Source organism: Ixodes scapularis, unplaced genomic scaffold, assembly GCF_016920785.2.
Source record: "Ixodes scapularis isolate PalLabHiFi unplaced genomic scaffold, ASM1692078v2 PGA_scaffold9__187_contigs__length_104089568, whole genome shotgun sequence".
Classification (NCBI taxonomy): Eukaryota; Metazoa; Arthropoda; class Arachnida; order Ixodida; family Ixodidae; genus Ixodes; species Ixodes scapularis.
Window position 1 is genome coordinate 20,935,928 of NW_024609884.1, and position 21,119 is coordinate 20,957,046.

Here is a 21,119-nt window from a genome sequence, read left to right on the forward strand (position 1 = left end):
AGCTTACGTTATTTCGTGAAAACATTCTCGGATTCTGGCATAAAACTTACGTTAAATTCGTGGAAGAAAGCAGTTTAGCCTGTTCAGAATTTTATTGCCTTTCAACCACACGTTTGCACAAACTATAGAGCTTTAGGAATTATTGCACAAAGAGTCTGGCACAAATCCTGGTCTGGATGGACAGTCAACACTGCTGTCCCAGCTTCTTGACCCAGTATGGTGCATGTGTGAGTAAGTAAGGATTCAAACAACACGTAATTCAGTCGGAGAAACTTTATTTTTAAGAAAAGTGCAGTGGGGCATAACCTGAGGCAGTAAAAAAGACAAGGCCCCAAATTGGGAGCAAACCTACAAAACTGATTCTCCTTGGGTATCCGACAAGGCAGCAATGGACAGCTGCCCTCTGTTCATTCATTTCACGTCCCTCTTCAGTACTCTTCATCGGAGTCCAGCCCTGCTCGACGCCTGTCAAACTGCAACAGATCACAAAAACAGTCAACAAAGACAACAAAAGAAAAAAAACAAAAAACATTACATATTGCATTAGGATAGAAAAAAAATATTGCCAATGGACCAGCAAAAGTGCTTCATACAAGAAGATCACCTAAAATTTTATTTTGACAAGGATAAACTCCGTATGTCCTCCAGACTTCAATCTACAAGCAATGTTATGTCTAGGGTTCGGAGTTTTCGGTTTATACCGATAAAAACCGATAAAAGTATGCCGAATCCATTTTCGAAAATTCGGTTTTAACCGAAAAAGGTCAGTTTTTAGGTTCGCCATTTTTTATTTAAACCGATAAAAGTACGTCAAATCCATTTTCTAAAATTCGGTCTTAACCGGAAAAGATCACTTTGACCTTCCAGTCGTACCGCAGAGCCGTGGCGAAAAAAGCGGAACGACAGTATCGATCGAAACGTGTCCAAATGTATGGGATACACGGATGCCATCACGACGTTTTGGTTTAATGAGCGCATCATCGATCGGAACGTGAAGTTCGAAACGCCTCATGACTTGGCCATGTACGAGCGTGTTTTGAAACTCCTAAGGAAGACTGACATGATTCAAGCTCTGCATCTTGTGTCGTGCTTCAAAATGTCGCACCGTGCCTCTTTTGGCAGTCACCATCGGTTGATTGTCAGATTTTGGCTTAGGCAGCGCTTCATCTCCTCAGCCTGTCAATGTGCAGTGTTAGCGTTGAGAGGGCAATCTCAAGCTCAGGGCCATATTAACAGGAAAGAAAGAGTGCAGATCAATGAGGAGAATTTGGGAAAGTACATGTGTGTGCATACTATAATATAATAAGATCACGTAATCCCAGGCACATAGCCAGGATTTTGTTTCAGGGGGTGCCACACTGCCCATGACAAAATGCTGTATGAGGGGGAGGGGGGAGAGGAGGTCCCAGCAAAATGGAAGATTTTGGGGGGGGCCCGGGCCCCATGGGCCTCCCCTCTGGCTATGTGCCTGCGTAATCCTCATGTACAGAACGTGAAGTTTCATGCTTTTTGGGCATAGGCTTCATATCTGACTTGTTTGTACTTCTGTGTTTTTTTTCTTGTTTCTTCTACAGTTACACACATTTGCCAAATAAAGTGTCCATTTCTTTTTCAATGTATCTGTGCCGTTATTCTTTGAGTGACCACAAATATCAGAGCTACAAGGATCATCCCATTCGGTGTCCGTTGGAGTTTATTTCATATTCACTGAAAAAAGCCGATGAACTTTTGTGGGCATAAATATACGCCGAAAAAAAACAATGAAAATTGAATTTTAAAATAAACACCGAAAAAAGTATGCCGAATTTTGAAAAAATAGAAACCGACAACGTGGAACCCTAGTTAAGTCATATTGTGTCCCCTTCGTGGAACCCTAGTTAAGTCATTAAGTTATATAACATTATGTTCATGCCCAAGACGATCTAAACCTAATTAATGTAAATGTGTACAAATATGCCCTCCAATCTAAAAACAAGAAAGAAAAAAAAAATGCTTGAGGGGGGACACTACTCAAGAAAGTGAATTTTTGAACCACTTGTCTGATTTAAATGACATTTACAGGGCTTGTTGCTGTTCATGTTGAGAACATTTCTGCCAAATTTTGTTAACCTGGCTGAAGTACAAAAAAAATTGCAAATGTTAAGCATGAAAGTGGGCGTGTCTGCATAGGAAAACTATCGTTTTGAAAATACTTATAAATTTGTCGTTTTCATGTGTTATATTGCTTTAGGAGAGTCCAGAGCAGATAGCTGTGGAGCTATATTTCTATATTATACCATCTTTCATGACAAAAAAGCCACATAAACTCAAATACTGTTTTTTAGATTTCCATTATTTGTCCAATATTTTCATTCTTGAGCATGAAAAATGACAAAAATAAAAAATACAAGCTCATAGCTATCTTCCCCTTTAAATTTCACTCTAGAAGAACTCATAAAAATGTATCTAAGTTACGTAATAACAAAACAATAGTTTTCCTAAAGTGAAATTTATGCCAAAAAGTGGAACGGAGAAAAATGTGTTCAAAGTGTTCCAACCCCTGCCTTTTCTTTAGCATTGGAGGACCGAAAATAATTTATAAAAAATTAACTATGCAGAGTAAACTAATGAAACTTTCTGGGAATACTCTCTAGGTATTGGTGGATGTAAATATGACATTTTTTTTTAAAATCAACTCTTTTTGCCGAAATTGTTTTTTCTGGGTAGTGTCTCCCCTTAAATAAACCTACCGTAAAATACCGCGGAAGCACCCACTTGGTTCCCCCCAGTGCCCGCCATACACATTTCCCAAACTTGGGAATTCTGCAAATTATGTCAAGTGCCCGATTTGACCGGACAAGTGCCCATGTCTAGACTTACCCAATTTTCGGTGAAAGTGGCGTGGGCGCTCCCCCGGTATTTTACGGTAATGTATAGGTAGGGTTCTTCATTTCTGGGTTTTATTTTTGTCAACGACTACTTTAACCTCCGCCAGGTTTTATCTTGTTCCAATGGTTATGTCCCCATTGTTCTCCATGTGTCCTCCTTTAGGGCTGCCCTTCCTCTTTTGTGCCCCCTAGTTTAGGGGGTCCAAGCTCCCAAAGTCTTCAATGGGTTTTGCCCATTTTCCTGTTGGGGCCATCCAGCTTAACCTTGATTTTCTTTTGTGTGCTTTTCTGCTTAGGGTCATAGTCTGAAACAATTTGAAGAAAATTTTAAAAAAGTATGTTTTGATAGACTAATGTCAAAATTAAAAAAAAAAAAATAAAAAAAGATCCCCCCGTTTAGGAAACAATGTCACGGACGTAAAAATGAAAATAAAACCTGAAAACGAAGTACCCTATGAATAGGTAGGGTTCCGTGTCTCAGAATAAATCCCAAAAAATCAGAAAAGCACTTGGTAATGTTTCGTCAATTTGAATTTATCCAAAAAAAGCTCAAAATTTCGAGGTCACGACGACAAAATAAAAGCGAAAAAAGATGGTGTTTTACAAATAAACTGCAAAAGAGCACCGGGTGAGTGGTTATGAGGAGATGCCTCTTCAGTTTCCTTTGAAGTTTAGAACTACTGACAAAAGGGTTTGAATTTTAACACGTTCCGACAGAGCAATGGGTCATGATACCCAAATTTTATTCATTTTGTTTTTGAATTTTTAAAAATAAAAACACAGTAAAATAAGCTCAGAATTTCAAAGAATTGGGAATCTAACAAAAATAAACTCCGATAAACCCCGAATTCTCAGCAAAAAAGAAAATATTAATAACATCCTCCAAATTCCACGAGAAATAAACTCCGAAAACACGGAATCCTACTATAGAGAAACACTAAACTATTTTTAGTACATTGATGTGGCAGGTACCTATAAGAGCCAACTACATCTAGAAGGTTTAAGAACCTGGAAATGTGACACCCTGTCTAAGCCACAGCTTCTTAAGCAGCTTTCTCCTTTTCTTTTCCAGTCAACCCCTTGAAAAATTTTGTTTCTCACATCGAAATGCATGCGCATGCACGGCAGGGTGAGGTATGCACACTGTCGTCCTCTCCCTATCGTGCACATGGGCGGCTCGTGGGAGAGAGTGGTACACTCCTCATCGCATCCATGTGCAAGTCACGGGACGAGGCACTCGCTGGATGTGCCACAGCCTTCGCAATACCTCCTCCCAAGAGGAAGGAGCACACTGAAGAGGAGAAGCGGCAACATACTGAGTATGATTGCACTCGACGTGCCGAGGAGTTTGGCTTGGGACAGAGAAGCAGGGTGGGCTTGTTCAGGTATGGCCTCCCGTCGTATCAGAACTAGCCTTCACAAAGTCATAGTGAGAGCGTGAGAGCCACGGTGCTTGAGGAAGGCAATACCTTTTATAAAGGCCATGCCTTCATATCGTATTTCGACGCAGTCTGCAACAAAACATCGCAGAAGCACAGCAGCCCTTTTTTTTTTCCAGTTGCTAAGTGAGTTTTAAGTTAAAAAGTTCTCTATAAACAATTCTGTTAGACTGAAACCAAGCTAATCTGAACTAAAATAGACTCAAACATGGGTTGTGATATTCACATGATCAATTCAGCCTAAGAGTGGAGTACCATCTGCAATTCGACAGTGGTGTCGAATTGCAATTTGACAGTAGGATCACCAGCTATTGGACCGGCCAGTTGTGCACCGCCGGGGCGGAACGTCGGGCAAGCCGGCGGGCCAAAAACAGTCACGTTTACTAGCATGACATAGTTCACTAATGCAACCAAGAGAGCTGAGGCTTCTATCCCTTAATGCGAGGAGTGTTATGAATAAAACAGACTAACTATAGAAGCAGTGGTGTTTTATAATGATCACCGAGACATGGTTACAAAGCAAAATCCAAGATGCAGAGGTGGTGCCTCCAAACAACAGGTTAATACGAAAAGATAGAAGCTCGCAAGGGGGTGAAGCTGCCATAGCCATCAAGGATAATCTTATCTGCCATGGTATGAGCCCGATCGAGAACTCTGAAAGCACATGGTGTAAAATAAATTTTTATGGATAGTGGATAACGCTTGGAGCGGTGTGCAGAAAACCCAGTTCATCACTGGTTGACTGGGCCCATTACTTTTCCTTTTATACATAAACGACTTGTCCAAAACTATCCAGTCTACCATCCGTTTGTATGCCGATGATTGTGTGATTTATAGAAAAATATCTAGCGTTCACGATTGTATTGAACTTCAGAACGACTTAATTAAAATTGAAACATGGTGTCTAAAGTGGCAAATGAACATAAATATTTCAAAAACAAAATTTCTAAATTTTAGTACTAAGCGAAGTCCAGCTGACTTTAACTACACTCTCTTCGATGGAGTTCTTGAACATGTGCATACATATAAATATCTTGGGGTTTATTTCACATCAAACATATCTTGGGAAGCCCACATCAATCATATAAGTGCAAAAGCAAATCAAAGCCTTGGTTTTCTAAGACGAAATCTTCACATGGCGAACTGGGAAACAAAGCTTGTAGCATATACTACCCTGATTAGACCTCAACTCGAATACGCTTCGATAATATGGAATCCACATCAACTTTTTTTGACACAAAAACTCGAATTAGTGCAAAACAGAGCCACACGCTTCATCCTTAAAAACTACACGCGTACAAGCATCAGCTCACTAAAGGAAAAACTTGGGCTACCACCTCTTGCAGACAGAAGGAAAATCTCAAGACTTGCATCATTACATACTTTGTATTACCACTGCCCATCGAAGAGAGAACTGTATTGCCGGGCTGCACCGCATATTTCCGCGCGTACTGACAATTCGCAAAAACTCCATTTGGTCACTCCACGAACAAACCTCTTTAAATTTTCACCATTACAGTTGGCTTCATACGAATGGAACTCTCTTCCTGATAATATTGTAATCATCCAAGAATCCTCTGCTTTCAGAGATTCTCTTAATACTTACTTATACGCATAGCAACCGTAGCACCTGTTTTCTTGTTCTATTTCTTTTATGTTTGTGTTTTGAATAATGTTGTACTTGCCCCCCCTTATGTAAAGCCCTACGGGCGCTTTAAGGGTATAATAAATGAAATAAATGAAATGAAATGAAACTTAATATCCTTGAATTTTTACTAACGCATACTACCAAACAGAGCAAGATTATAATCGGAGGCGATTTTAATGCTCCCATTGTAATCTGGTCGGATGACGGTGTGGCCTGCCACGGAACTAGTCTATCTGATGTGCTTAATGATATAGCACTTAGTCGGTGTCTTCGTCAGTCTTTTGAAGAGGCCAAGCAGATTCATGAAACATTGTGCACATTGTTAGACCTGAAACTCCTTAGTAAACATTTTGACCACAGTAGTGTTTCTGTTCATGAGGGCATCTCGGATCACAAGTTAATATTCCTTAAATGCAATCTTAACGTTGCTCAGAGCGGCTCGGCTGAAGTGAAGCTGTATTATGATAACGAAAGAGAAAATGACGAGTCAGTTATTGACTACCTAAAGGAGCACCTTGACAGGTTTAATGAGAATGCTGATGTAAACGAGATCTGGTTAAACTTTAAGGGCATTGCATATCATTGCCTATCAAATTACATACCAAAAAAAAAAACTAAAACGATAAAATGCAAAAACTTATGGATTACCAGAGACATTTTGCATGCTAAATGTAAACTGAAAAGCCTTTGTAAGTGTCGCTCAACTGCTATCTCTGAATAAAATGAAAAACTAAAATCAATGATAAAGCTCGCCAAAGAAGCATATTTTACAAAGTCCTGGCCTAATTTCATTACATCTTCTCCTGAAAAATTATTGCGCTATCTGTGACCTTCAAGGTCTAGCATTGCTCAGATATGCGTTAATGATAACGTCGTGAGTGACAGAAACAGATTTTCATTAGAGTTTAATAGCTATTTTCAGTCTGTTTTTACAATGGAGGTAAGCGAATCGAACACCATTCCTAGCGATGAAAGATCTAACGCGTGCAGCTTCATATCAGAACAGGGTATTGTGTCGCTGCTATTATCACTAAACGTAAAAAAATCTACTGGCCCAGATGGTCTACCAAACGCGTTTTTTCAGAGATATGCTGAATGGGCTGTAGAATGTTTAATGTGTATCTTTTCCAAGTCACTCAGGGAATCTGCAATACCGGACGACTGGTTAATAGCAAGATTTGCACCAGTTAAAGAAGGTGGTAAAAAAGACTCAATCAATATTTGTCACCCCATTTCTTTCACTTGTACGTCGTATAAATAACTGCAGCACAGTGCAAACAAACAGTTAATATATTTTCTTGATTAATATGAACATACTAAGTCCAAATTGACACGGTTTCCATAGAGGGCTATCTACAACGCAAATAATTGAATGTTATCATGAAATATCCCGTCATGTAAATGATCATTTACAAGTATCTAGATGTCATTTTTATCGATCTGTCAAAAGCGTTTGATCGCGTACTACATCACAAGTTAATCAATGTACGCACTGACCTCGGTGTTCCTTCATTTTTTGATAAAATGGATAAGAGTATACCTTACAAATCGGCAGCAGTTCGTAGATATTGTGGCACTTTTCCGATTTGTTAAGCATATATTCTGGGGTTCCACAAGGCTCTGTATCGGGCCCATTGCTTTTTCTAATATATGTCAACAGCTTGTTTTCTATTAACAGTGACAGGCCAGTAAAAATAAGAATGTTTGCTGATGATTGTATAATACAATCCTATAACCTCCGTGGACGACCAGATGAAAATAAATAATACCTTATCTGGTATTTCAACATGGTGCAGCGAAAATAACATGAAAATCAAAATCGGGAAAACTCAATACATGCATATTACAAAAAACAAACAAAAAAACTTTGCTTTGATTATGGGCTTGATGCTGGTAAGGGGGGACACAACCCAGAAAAAAAAAATTCCTGCAAAAAAAGTTGATTTTGAAAAATGCCATACAACAACATCTAGAGCAGGGGTGGGCAAGTCAAGAGCCGCATGCGGCTCTTCACGTGTTGAAGTGCGCCTCACGGCTCCCTCCCTTACCACCCTCACTCCCCGCCTCCCTTCCGGTCACACAAGCACTTCCCCTAAAAGAGAAATGGAGCCGTTTTAAATCGAAAGACAGGTTGCGGTTTGGTAGTTTTGTGCTACTGCTACCTTACATACAGTTGGACTGCTTTTGACTCTCAGATAGACTGAAAGTAGTTTGAGTTTTGTTTATTGCTCTGGGCAAAAGTTTGCACTCGACCCCCCCTACCGCGGCTCTCGGAAGTTTCGCGGTTTTGTTTGCGGCTCTTAGGCCGGGTCACAGAAAGTTTCTTTTGTTTGCATGGCATAATTATTTCTTTATAAATTATTTTCGGTCCATCGATGCTAAAGAAAGGGTAGAAGTTCAGGCACTTTGAATGCGTTTTTCTCAGTTCAGCTTTTTGGCAGCAAATCCCACCTCAATAAAAGTTTCAGTATGAAGCTGTCGAGAGACTTAATATTCACGGCTTATATGCCGGGATTTTATGAAGCCGGTTACTATGAACCTCAATTTTGCATTTTCATGTTTATTTATTACGAAAAATTGTTATTTGCAAAACTTAATAACTACAAAAAAAAAAAAAAAAACATTTTTTTTTTATAATTTTTTATTTTATTTGAAAAATGCATATTTTCTGAAATTTCTTTTCATATTAATCGGCAACAGGTATTCCAGTATGCATTTCACCAGGAAAATATGCAGTTATCAACACCATTTCTCAACGATAGATTCATTGAGCAGATTCCATGCAAAGCTACATTCTGGGGTTATAGTACCTCATAAAATTGGTTCACAGGGCTGAAACTTTGCATGCCCTTTTTTTATGTGGCTAGAAACGCCACCTGCAAATATCACGCCGATTGAGTAAGCGGTTTAAAAGTTGACATTCCCAAGTAGTGTCCCCCCTTAAATTAAGCTTTCCAAAGTTGAAAGCTACAAGTACTTGGGTGTCATTATCAAGAGCGATCTAAAATGGAACAGACATATCGACTATGTAAAAAAATACAAGGCAACAAAAAAACTCTTGTATCTACAAAGAAGGCTGTTTAGGGCACCTCCTTCAGTTAAGACTCTTGCGTATAAAGCTCTAGTAAGACAGACCCTAGAGTATGCATCCGAAGTCTAGGATCTCTGGCAGGTCACACTCTCAAGGGAGCTTGAAAATGTACAGTCACTGGCAGGGCGCTTAATCTTTTAAGGCTTTAGGAATACTACCTATGTCTGTTATGGTGCTGAAACGACAGGCAGGTTTGCAGCCACTAAAAAACCAAATTATGTTCCAGAGCCTGAAATTGTTTTTTCAGATATATAATAACCTTCTTAAAATTGATAAGACAAAATATGTAAAGCCGAAAAGCTACCAGCTAGATCGCTTACATCACTTGAAACTTTTAACTGCCACTGATGCCCGTGTACATATTTTTAAGCAGTCATTTTTTGTTCAGGTGGTAGAGTTGTGGAATAAATAGTGTCGTTGCGCTGGAATTCCTTCCTGAATTCAAGAATGCCATATGTGTATTGTTTGAACTGTAACAGTGTGACGCTTCTTGTGTGTGTGTATCTGTGAGTGCATATTTTTGAGGTGTGCTTCTTAAAGATTGTTCTGAATGTTGATATTTGAAAGCAATGTGTGAGGTGCATATTTTTGGGGTGCAGTTCTTAAAGATTGCTCTGATTGATGACATTTGAAAGCAGTGTTGGATTTGATTTCCATGTTTGTATCACTCCTCCTGCCTTGGCCCTTGACGGAACTGGCAGTATTGCGAAATAAATAATAAAAACAAATAATAATAAATAAGTGCCACCTGGCAGTTGTACTTAGCGGTGCCTAGACATGGGTGGTCTCAATAAACTTTCTTTTTTCCTCTCGCTCTCCACTAAGCGGGCAAGTGTGCGGCAGTGAAAGTGAAGTACAAGAATAGCTTGCAATGAGAGATGCACTGCAGAGCACGGCACACCCCATTTTCAAAAATATCTCAGAAAAAGGGGTGCGTCGCAGGGTTTAGTTGCATTTCTAAGAACAAAAATGGTCACGTGTGATTGTAATTTTGGGCTATATAGGATGCTTAGGGTGCATACACTGTGTTTGCACCATAAAAAGACAATCTCAAAATCCATCTTAGTGCCCCTTCAAAGGAGGAATAATTGACTCAATAGCAGTAATAGCCTAAATGTATCACTGTACAACCAAGCCACCAGTTGCAGCTTACACCAGACCAAGTCGGTGGATTTAAGTATAGCTTTGAAGAGTGCATTCGCATGTAATGATAGAGGCCTAGGCAAGAAAACAATATTTCACTATTCAAGCAAATGAGCAGAAAAAATGTCAGTAGCAACAAAACATGGCTAAAGAACCCCAGAGCCGTACATGGGGAGAGTCTGGCCAGTGGGTGTGGCGACGAAGACGCCGGAGAGGAGAACAGTGAAGGAAAGGGAGGGGAGCGCCGAAGGAGTGAGAGAGAAAGAAGGGAGCAAAGAGGAGACGACCGCCATTTTGACGCAACGCTGTCGGCGCGGAGCACTGTTGAGGCTACGCGTCCTCTGCTACAGGCTCATTTCTTTTTCGGTTGAAGCAAAAATTGCGTTCAAACGTGGAGAAACTTCATTCGTTAATCTTTTAGCCACCGAGGAATAACACTATATCATCTTCTTGCCAGAGCCTGCCACATAAAAGGAAATAACTGAAATTTGGATGTCAATCCCATGCATTCCACCGGGTGAAAGAATTCAAATGGCAGCCCTCCCCGCTCAGCTGGGAGCAGCCGGGAGTTCACGCGCATGCGCTCACGCCTCTTGTTCTGCGCCGCGGGCTGATTAGCTCACTCGGGAGGGGGACGTTACGGCGGCGAAATCATAGACTGGCCAAACTCTCCCCACATACGGCTCTGAAGAAACCATCACATCAACCTCAACCATGCCTCTTGAAAGTGTAAAAATAAGATGGCTACTGGCTGTCATAGCACCGGCAAAGTCAAGCCCTAGCAAAAAGACATGTGCCAATATGTATTGCACTTTATGCTGGTACCAGATTCACCTTAACAGTTGTCTTCTTCTGAGTCTGCTCACTGACCCTCTCAAGGAGGTTGATGAGGTCAGATTCTTGAAGCTGAAACAACAAAGCACGTAAGGCACAAGTCAGCCCAATCCCAAGTCCAAAGTGATACCCCAACTAGTAGAAGCAATGGGCTAATGTAGCTGCACAGTAATAAGGCACTTCAAATTTATATTTCTGCATGAGCCCATTCGAGATGACCTCAAAGAAATCCTAGAACCAGTTTGAATTTCCCGGGAGCAGGCATGCACGTAGCATACACACTCCAGTATTAACAAATTTTAAGGAAGCAAATATAGCCTAAAAAGGCTATACCAAGAAACAGCACAAAAAACACACAAAGTCGAACAGAAGTGGACGGGATGAGCACTCATCTCGTCCACTTCTTCCACTCGTCTTTGTGCGTCTTTTTGCACCGTTTCTCTACACACTTAAGGCCTGTTCACACTCTTGCGAACTCTTAGAACTGGGTTCCTTAAAACCTTTTACAACGAGAGGACACACTGGAGCCATCTATTGGGTAGCAGTGTAAACTTAGCGGTTCGGCATACTGTAAAACCCTTAATGTTCGCGAGCCCTCAATATTTGCGAATTTCACGAATTGAAAAATTCGCGAAATTTAAGGGCGCGCGAAAATTTCAGTCCTTAAGATTTTCAATGCAGGCGTCTGGAATTCGCAAAATTTAGTGGTCGCGATTATGTCATCTGTGACCAATTCACGAAAAATAGGGGCCGCGAAAATAAAGGGTTTTACAGTATTTTCTATTTCTCTCGCGCATTATCCTTTCTTTCTTGGCTCGAGAAACTTTTGTCAACGTTATAAACGAGCCTTTCTTATAGGTATTTCGCACATTTGACCTCGGAAATACCGCAAAACCTTTGCTCTTGTGAAATGCAGTTCCAGGGTCACCGCATAGATGGCGCCAGGGTGTTCTCTCGTCCTATGAAATTTTAAGATATGTTTTAACAAGTCCCGGTCTCTCTTGGTCGTACTCGGTTGCAAGAGTGTGAACGGGCCTTTATGAACCAACCTGTCTGTACCACCACTCTAAAAAGGCTGTCTTGTACACATTTTGCAGAAACAAATTGGGCTAGACATACAGCAATGCGCGCAACATTAAGTAAAATTGACTTGCAGGCACAATTTTATATACAGGGTGTTTGATTTTGATTCAAACATATTTATTTTTAAAAAAAAGTTTGTGAAAGGTTGAAAGTTGCAGTCTGTACAGGTGAGTTATACAGGCAGGGAGACATGTTATAAAGGGCTAATCTTCACGGTAAGCCAAATAATAAACTAAGGTTTCTTAATTAACTTTGTAATAAGTGAAAATAAAGATATGGTTCCAATTAGAAACTTGCCAAGCATAATCTAAAACCCCTAAATCAATTTGAGAAAGATTTGAAGCATGCGGTAAGTGTGGAGGCACGCTAAAGTTGTAACTTGTGCAACAGGCTCAACGCTGGCAGTCCAAAAACGCGAATGAAAAGATTCCCATCCGCGTTTTCGGATCGGCAGCGTTGAACCTGTTGCAAACTGACTAATTTCAGATGATGCAAAACAAGTTTCTAATTATAATCATATGCTTATGTTCACTAATTAATCTTTTAACTGTTTTTAGTTTTTGGGAATCTCTGACCCTCAACTGCTTAACTGTTGTCTTTAAAATCAAATTCCTTGCCTTCAAAATTGTATCTCTTGCCTTCAAAATTGCATCTCTTGCCTTCAAAATTGCATCTCTAGCCACAAACGGAATAGCAGCAACGTTAAAAAACCTCAGTGCTGCCATTTGTTGGCAGCTTTGTTGGCAACCAAGCCATGAGCGAGCCTGGCTCGTCCAAGACGGCCGAGTGCGTGAGCCGGGGAAAGCAGACGGGCAATACTCGTCCTGACCTGTTTGGGGATAGCCCCACAATAACAAACTAGGAACAAAAAGTTGGGGCGCAAACAAGCTGGTGAAGGTTTAACACTTTGGACAAAACCCCCGAGACTGAGGGGATAAAAAGGACAACACAACACAAAGTCTCAAACACAGCTCTGTGTGCTGTGTTTGAGACTTTGGTAATTAGGTAATTAACAAATTTTAGTTAATTATTTAAATTATTGTGACAATTATCCCCCTATATTATGTCCCCCTGACTGTATAGCTCATCTGCCCAGACTGCATTATTGTACCTTTCACTGCATTTTTTAAAAGAAATCTGTCTGAATTAAAATCAAACACTCTGTATGTAATAATAATAATAATAATAATAATAATCGAAGCTCGCATGACTACAGATTTTAATCTACTGAAAAAAAAAATCACGTGCAAAAATATAAGCGCAAAATCTTTAAAAGTCGTAGTCAAAATTCACATTATTAATATAAAAATTATTTAACAAATGGGGAAGTGCAACTTTAAGCATTTGAAATCCATAGTTGGTTTGCTGAGTGACCATCCTCCACTTGTCCGAACAATGAGTGCGGTATGCTGGTGAATTTTCCTCTAAAGACGCAAGGTTTTCTAAAAAAAAACATGAGCCCCTTATTTTATTTTTTTTTTTTTTTAACTGATGCAGAGTCTATATTTATATAACTTGTAAATAGTAACTATCTTAAAGTTACTAAATATTTCAGCAGTGTGAATGTCATAAGAAACATTACATACGCTTTTTAATTTTTTTTAAAACAAAAACGGTGCTTCAGTATTGGTAAGAGTTGATGAACCCGTCTAAATGGCAGTATGTTCAGTGAGAGTAAAATAGAGAGTTGTAAATTAACAATTTATCATTCGGGGGCAACAAGAAACAAAGAATAATTAATGTAGGCATTTTTTACATAAGCACCTACAAGAATTTTAAAGATTTGACTTGGGATATCAAGATAATTGCGAATATTGTTCTCTATTACCTGTATCGCCACCAAATAACTAACTGAACAAACGTCTCACCGCACCTGTGAGTTTGGGACATCAAATTGATTACTCTGCCCACTTCAAATCTTGTAGTATGTTAGAAGTGTGTCAGACTTCTTGAATGATAGTTTCTGAAGCCAATATACTCACCAGGATCAAAGTTTACAAAAACAGCAGATTTTGGAGATTAGAAAGTACAACTTTGATCAATCGAAAAATACTAAAGCTCCTCAGGTTTGAGGAAGTTTTGAGCCAGTTCCAAGTAACATCAATCTTCTGCTCAGACATTCTTGAAATGAAACGAATATTGTAAAAGCCCAAACAAAATCCTACCTTACTCTGTATCTGTCCCATCTGTACCATTCGCAAAAGCATGTTTTCCACAAGAGCCGCTTTCTCTGGTTTTGCCACTGCAATTGTGTTCACTGAAATGAAAAAGGCATAGGGACTCATAAGCAGTGAGCAATACTGTTAATGCTATTGTGGAAAGCAGAACACTTAATAAAAGTGAACTACTCCAAGAATCCAGTCATTTCAATAAGAAATATGCTTCAATGCAGCACACATCAACTCCTCGGTCAAAATCAACACAATTAAGCTTACGTCGTGCTCTGGCCTCCTGGGTCAGGGCTTGGCTGAGGACTTGGTTTTTGAAGTCCTCTGCTTTGGCTTTCTGCTCTGCTTCACGTTCCACATTGGCTGGCTCATTACCCTGAAAGTTAGACATATTAACTGAAATGAAATTATTGTAATATATAGTGTGTGCCCCCAAAAAATAAGTTTTTTTTTTTATTGCATTGATAAACGACGCACTGCAAAACGCTCAGACTCTGCTTGAATCTAGCACTTAGGTTCGAACCAATTGCCAAAGTTTCAGAACCGTTATCTTATTAAAAAGTTAGTGATTTTCTGAAAATTTTAATGGGTAAATAGGGCCCGTTCTTGCCAGCTGGCGCCATTCAGCTCCATGTATTCGAGGGCTCCGTCGGCTGCCGTTTTCCCATTGAAAATTGCAGAAAATCATTGACAACTTTTTAATGAGATAATGATTACTTCTGAATCTGTGGTATATAGTTGGGACTGCTAGCACTACATCTGGGTAGAGAATGAGTGTTTGACGATGCAGTTCTATTTTTCCGGTAAAAAAAAAACCTCCAAATATTTTGGGGGGACACCCTGTAGCTTCAAAAAGCCAGCATCTAATAGATAAACAAGGACATATACAGACTGCCTGAAACTCCAGTAAAACATTTTTGGGACATAGTTTCATAGCCCTTGCCACTACATGCAGTTAATTCATGACGTGGTCGCAAACACTCACTAATCTTGACAGCATTGTTTTGGTCATGTTGGGCTGTCATAGCTCGACTAAGCAAGGTGTGAGAGCAAATACTATGCGTAAAAGGCAAAAGTTTGCAAGTCCTGGCGACAGACAAATGAACCCCCGAAAGTAGGCCAGAAAAATGTTTATATGAATTTCCAATGCTCCGTCTTGTCTCAACCACCAACTGCAACGAAGGCTACGATTAGCTGTCAAAACGGGACACAGCAGGAGGGTGTGCAGCGACACAGCACCGGCATATGGCATACAATGGTCCACTTTTGTCCATTTTTGCACTTCTGTCCTTAATGGAAGCCCCAAACGTGCTCATCGCGTGGGTCCGGACAGCCACTCACATGCTCTGCTGGCTATCAGTCAAGGCCTATGTCGTTGTTCCGGTCCGAGCCTCCCGAAAACAAGAAAAGAAAGTATACGAGGGCCAGGATGCGAAAGTCCATCGGCCTTCCTCCCATGGCAGCCACAATTGGCGTAGCAGAACGGATGAACAGGCACACCATTGGCAGGTTGCATGCGATGTCAGTTCTTACGAGCACCAACGAAACAGAAAAACCGAGGAGGAGAGGAGGAAAGCCGAGCCGCTAGCGTGGTTGATGTCCAAACTGGAAACGTCCGCGGACAGCAACATTCACTTCGTATGTCGGTGCTGTGTTGCTTTACGCCATCTGACGTGCCCGCTTTGGATGCGCCTTAACCATGAACAGGTAGCCTTGAGCTTGCATTTGTAGCCTTCATTGCAGTTAAGAATAAACAAACACAGACAACCCAAAAGAGATTAATTTTTATTCTCCAAAAGACGGAAGAGCAGCTTCAATGAGCAAAAAGGTTAATTTGAGTGCAAAACTGCCTTTCAAATATCAACACCCTTCTCCTGCAATAGCCTCGCTTTTTTTTTTTTTTTAATTACAGGTTGCGACTTATGTAGCATGTGAATATTCAGAAATGTATAAGCGACAAAAAAAGTTATCATAATTCATCTCAATCAACAAAATATATTACTTAGGCTCTCAAGAGAGAACAACTTTCCTTACTTTAGAGATTTATAAAAAGGATCATGGAACATGCTCACTTTTGTTAACTGCAGCCACTCGGGTGGCATCTCGTCACAGTCTTCAACTTTATTCACATTGAGCAAAAACAGTTTGACTGTGCACAAAGCTTCCACACATGGCATTTTTTTCAGGTGAACTAAATCCTGGGATTGACTGAAAAAATTGAAACTCTAACCGAGTTTGAATAAAAACAAAATACCCCAAGTTTTGGAACCAGCTTGGTCCTTTTTCAGTCATATTTTAGTCTGTCTATTCATTTTCTAACCGAATATGTTCACATTTAAATCCTGGGATGTCACACTCCTGGGAGTGATCTGTCTGCTCGTATATTTTTCTTCATGAACACATTGCTACAAGCAGGGCCGGCCTTACACCATCGAGCGCCCTGGGCGAACTCTGGCCGTGGCGTCCCCCCTCTTCCTTTTTTTTATACGGCCCTATCTACTAGGTATGGCATCACATTCTTAGTAAACATGTGAGTAGTGACCCAACACGAGCGTTTTGTCGAGATGAGAACCGCATTCCGAAAACGAAGTGCGGTGTGTTCAAATATATTTTAAAAAAAAGCTAAAAGAATTACCAAAGGGGGCGCGGCGGCGGCACCCCCAACGATGGCGACCTGGCCGATTGCCCAGGTCGCCCACCGCTAGGGCCGGCCCTGGCAACAACTATCAGAGCTTAAGGACGATATGAAGACATTGTTGCACACATAAAACACTTAGTAATTTTGGTGTGTCAGAGCCCCCTTTAAGATTAGATTAACTCTAGAAAAGACTGGCCTTGTGATAAGCTGCAAAAAGATTTAAATTATTTTAGAGCCTACCACAAACCATTAGATATCATGAATTACATTAATTTGTTTGGGCATGGTTACCTCCATGCCTGGTGCAACAAGGGACTTTTTCTGAGAAGAGCTCTGCCTGTGGCTCCCACCTAGTGGCATGGCTCATACGTGCATGGGAAGGAACTGGGAAGCTAGGTCGGCTTGTTTGCGACAGTACTACCTTAAAGGGGTGCTGAACCGAAATCTGGATTCCCCAAAACACGCGGCAAAAGCGTGCAACGGGATGCTACAAACACCAAAACATCACTCATACAGCGATATCTCGAATGGATGACCGTATTTTTCAAAAAAAGAGGCGCATTTGGCAGGAGTGTTGATGTCATGTTTCTCTGAGAAGGAAAGGGAACGGCCTCGCATCTTCTCCGGCTCGCGGCCTTGAGGGAGCGAAGCGAAGAGAGGAGGAAACTAGGTATCTTGACGGACACGCGCCTCGTCGGCCTGGTTCAATCTCGACTTCTTTTTCCAAAAATACGGCCGTCCATTTAAGATATCGCCTTACTAGTAGTGTTGTAGGGATTGTAGCGTCCCGCCTACACCTCCAGCATTGTTTTTATGAAATCCAAATTTCGGTTCATTATCCCTTTAAAGGAACACTGATACCTCCCAAAAATGTTCTGTTATTTTTTGACACACAATTTATTATGGTGTCAGAAGACTACCCAATGAATATTTTGCTACAGTGTCACATGTATTTTTAATGAAGTAAAAAAAACGCAATTGCTCAAAACCGAAATTGAACTGGGAGGAAGAAGAAATATAGAGGAGGAGTGTGTTACCAAAAATCCCGTAACTGTGCAACTTTTTTTTTTTTTTTTTTATGTATTTGCTGTTTATTAGAAGCCCCGAAAAATTGGTATTTTTATTTTTTTTATTTTTAATATTGAGTGTGGTGACTCGATGACCCACAACGTTGATTATGTTTGGTGGTTCTGTCTAAACTATAAAGAATGGTACATGACCATGGAGAAGAGAGAGAGCGCGACTCAAACCGGCCAGTTCTCGATCGACACTTTTCGGGAGGAAAGAAAACGATTTCGAGCCACTTAGGCTCTCATATATCATGTACAAATTCATGTACATGTACCTTGGCGAGCATAAATACCCCCTCAGTGTCCCTTTAAAAGCACTGATAATGCTGGGGTACCTAAACTCAAAGCACGCTATCTCCACATGCCACACAGTTCAAGCAATAGCTTTGGCAGAGTGTTCTTTCACAAGATGCAGTTTTGAGCAGGCTGATGACATCTGCTCGGAGAAACTGTCATGCATCAGTTTCTCGAAGAGCAAGTGACACATATTTTGTTCATATGCAGAACTCTACACCAAGGTTGGTTTGTATGCCCGCCGCTTGGTACAATTTTTATGCATAAAACACATTGTGCAGGGCTTTACATTTTGCAGAGAAATCTGAAGTCACTGGATTTTATAGAAAATGGTTAACTTTTGCTGCTGCATTCTGCACCATACAACTGCTCTGTCCTACTCCTCTGCATTTTAGCTCTTCAAAACCTCCGGCGGCGCCCGCCCGCCCGCCCCTTGGCCCAAAGGAAAAAAAAAGGAGTGAAGGCAGATGCTTTTTTATTGTATTCATAAAGAAGCGAAATGCGCATAGGAAACAAGTTTTGGCGGATTTGAGCTGAGAAAGCTTAGCTTATTTATTGACGAGAAATAATGTGTCCGAACTGATTACGTCTTCGAAACAAGCCAATCCAGAGGATCACCGTTAAAGGTGAGACACAGAACTGCGTTTTTGTTCACCTCTGCTCTTCAGTCAATCGGCTGGGAAAGAAAACGCATAATATAATTTTCCTTTCCCATGTCACTACGGTTCAGCGGTGACAGTGGCAGTCAGTCCCATTAAGTGCGGAGGATCGGTCATCGACTCGGCCTTGGCAAGCGTCACCGGCAATGTCGATGAAATAACACGCACGAAAAGCGCTTCTCTCGTTTCGGTAAATAACCAAGCCTCAAAACGAAGCATGCCAAACTTGTCGAATAAAAAGGAACTCCTCAGCGCGATGCACGTGCGTTGTCGATGGCCAACCGGGACCATCCCAAAAAAGGAAGCGTCAACAAGCCCTCGTTACAGAAACTGCCTAAACCACCAAATGCTCAGTCTCGTGGGACCACGTACGTCGTACCCTTAGTGTATTTACCGTTGAAGAAACACAGAACCCAAAGGCGCAAATACCATAATAAGCAAGAAACGCGGCAAGACAGTTTGGTGCAGCAGTTGTCAGCCAAAAGCTTAGTACGCTTTGGATGACAAAGGCGTCTAAACGGGGGAAGTATTCCTCTCTGTTGGGAAAATATCCTACCCGATTTCCGCCGAATTCTTCCTGCAGAGCGCCCAAGCGCCTTGCACGTATTGCTGCCAGTTCTTCGTCCCCCATCGCTCGCTGATGCGTTGAAGTTGACGAAGCAACGAAGCAGAAGCGCAGAAGCAATGCGCCGCGGATGGATGGATAACAACGGCTGAACCCTTTGTAACGGGCGGTAGCTTGCGCTACCTAGCCAAACAGTGCCTGCGACGCTCCTTCGGGAGCGACCGCCCTAATCGATTCTTTTATGCAGCTGAATACTGAATAATGACAGAAGCCTGATTTTCTCTTTCCGGTCAATGCGTTTCTCTAACCATGGCCTCCGAGATCGTGAAGCGCGCGCGCTCCCAGATCTCGGAGGCCATGGTTAGAGAAACGCATTGACCGGAAAGAGAAAATTTCCTTTTTTCTGGGTATTTCTTTCCTTCGTTGATCCACACTCCCACATTTTTGTACTTGTCCACCATATACATCTCTATGTTCTGTATCTTTAAAGCATCCCCCTTAGTGTCGATAAAAAAAAAAAACATAATTCAGACCGACCGTGAGACCGCAAAAACAAACCAAAACTAAGTCCCAGGTCTAGTCAGTCTAGTCAGTCTAGTCAAGCCATAGGTCAAGCCAGAGCCAAATGTTGCCGATGTTGCCTAGACGACGGAGGCGCGTCTACTTTGAAGACTGAACGTCTGTGACACTGCTGTAGGCGATGTGTCGGAGCACTCTGCAGCTCGGAGTACGTAAAGCGAAATCTCGTGCTGCAGTACAAGGGACTCTGGGTCAACGACTGGCTCTTCTCTGGCACCTCTTTTTCGATGTCCTCTTTCCCCCATCCTCTAAGCCTGACCTGCCTTAGCCAACCCGGCTTGCGCACACTTATGAAGCAAATCAACGGTTTCCATTACGGTAATTTCTGTACTTTTCTGTGTAGTTTTTCACTCAATTATTTCGAACGAGATTTAACTGTTGTATTTTATTACTTACCGAGAACTTACATGCTTCGACTCCTATTTCTTCAGTTGGATTTGGCAAATTGTCGCACGACAAAACTTGCACACAAGTGTTGTTCCAATAACAAACGTGGATACTTTAAAATCACTAAATTCCGCGACAAAATCGCTGAAAAGCTGGATCTTTTTTTTTTTTTTCCCATCACCTCCCGTCTGTACAGGGTGGAGTGGTGAAGGGAGTTTTATAGAAGCTTTTTCAGCTACCCCTCCCACTCCCTCCTAGGAAATCTACGGGCTCATAGCTTTCATTCTTGTAAAAACACAATCCCCCCTCCCTCTAAAAAGCAAGAGTATAACACAGACTGGAAACTGTACGTAACATTGGCTTTTGTCGTGATCAAGTACAATATAACCTGTTGTCCTGAACAGGACAACAGGTTATATTGTACTTGATTACATGAATGGTACATTTCCCTTTGTCAAGAGTTTGCGTCTCTAAAGGAGACTGGATGGCTTCTCGTCAGGACCACTCACCCTGTGCTCGATCAAAGCACAGAACCCTACCTGTCTTCTAAAATTCCTACTAGTTTTTCAAAGGTGGGGTTCATTTTTCTAATCACAGGAGTGTGCAGTGTGTTTCAGCTGCTGACAGTGGCCATGCACACATTTGAGTCACTGT

The 21,119-nt window shown here is 41.2% G+C and overlaps 1 protein-coding gene across 1 annotated transcript; it reads right to left on the reverse strand.

Moving 5' to 3' along the window:
• Positions 1-258: 258 nt before the first annotated feature.
• On the reverse strand, positions 259-19,650 carry LOC8050903 (programmed cell death protein 5). Its single transcript, XM_029969151.2, has 5 exons — positions 19,491-19,650; positions 14,541-14,649; positions 14,271-14,362; positions 11,023-11,094; positions 259-473 (listed from the first exon to the last, which is right to left on the reverse strand). The coding sequence occupies exons 1-5, from the start codon at positions 19,563-19,565 to the stop codon at positions 429-431; spliced, it is 393 nt and encodes a 130-aa protein (XP_029825011.1). The 5' UTR covers positions 19,566-19,650; the 3' UTR covers positions 259-428.
• Positions 19,651-21,119: the final 1,469 nt, after the last annotated feature.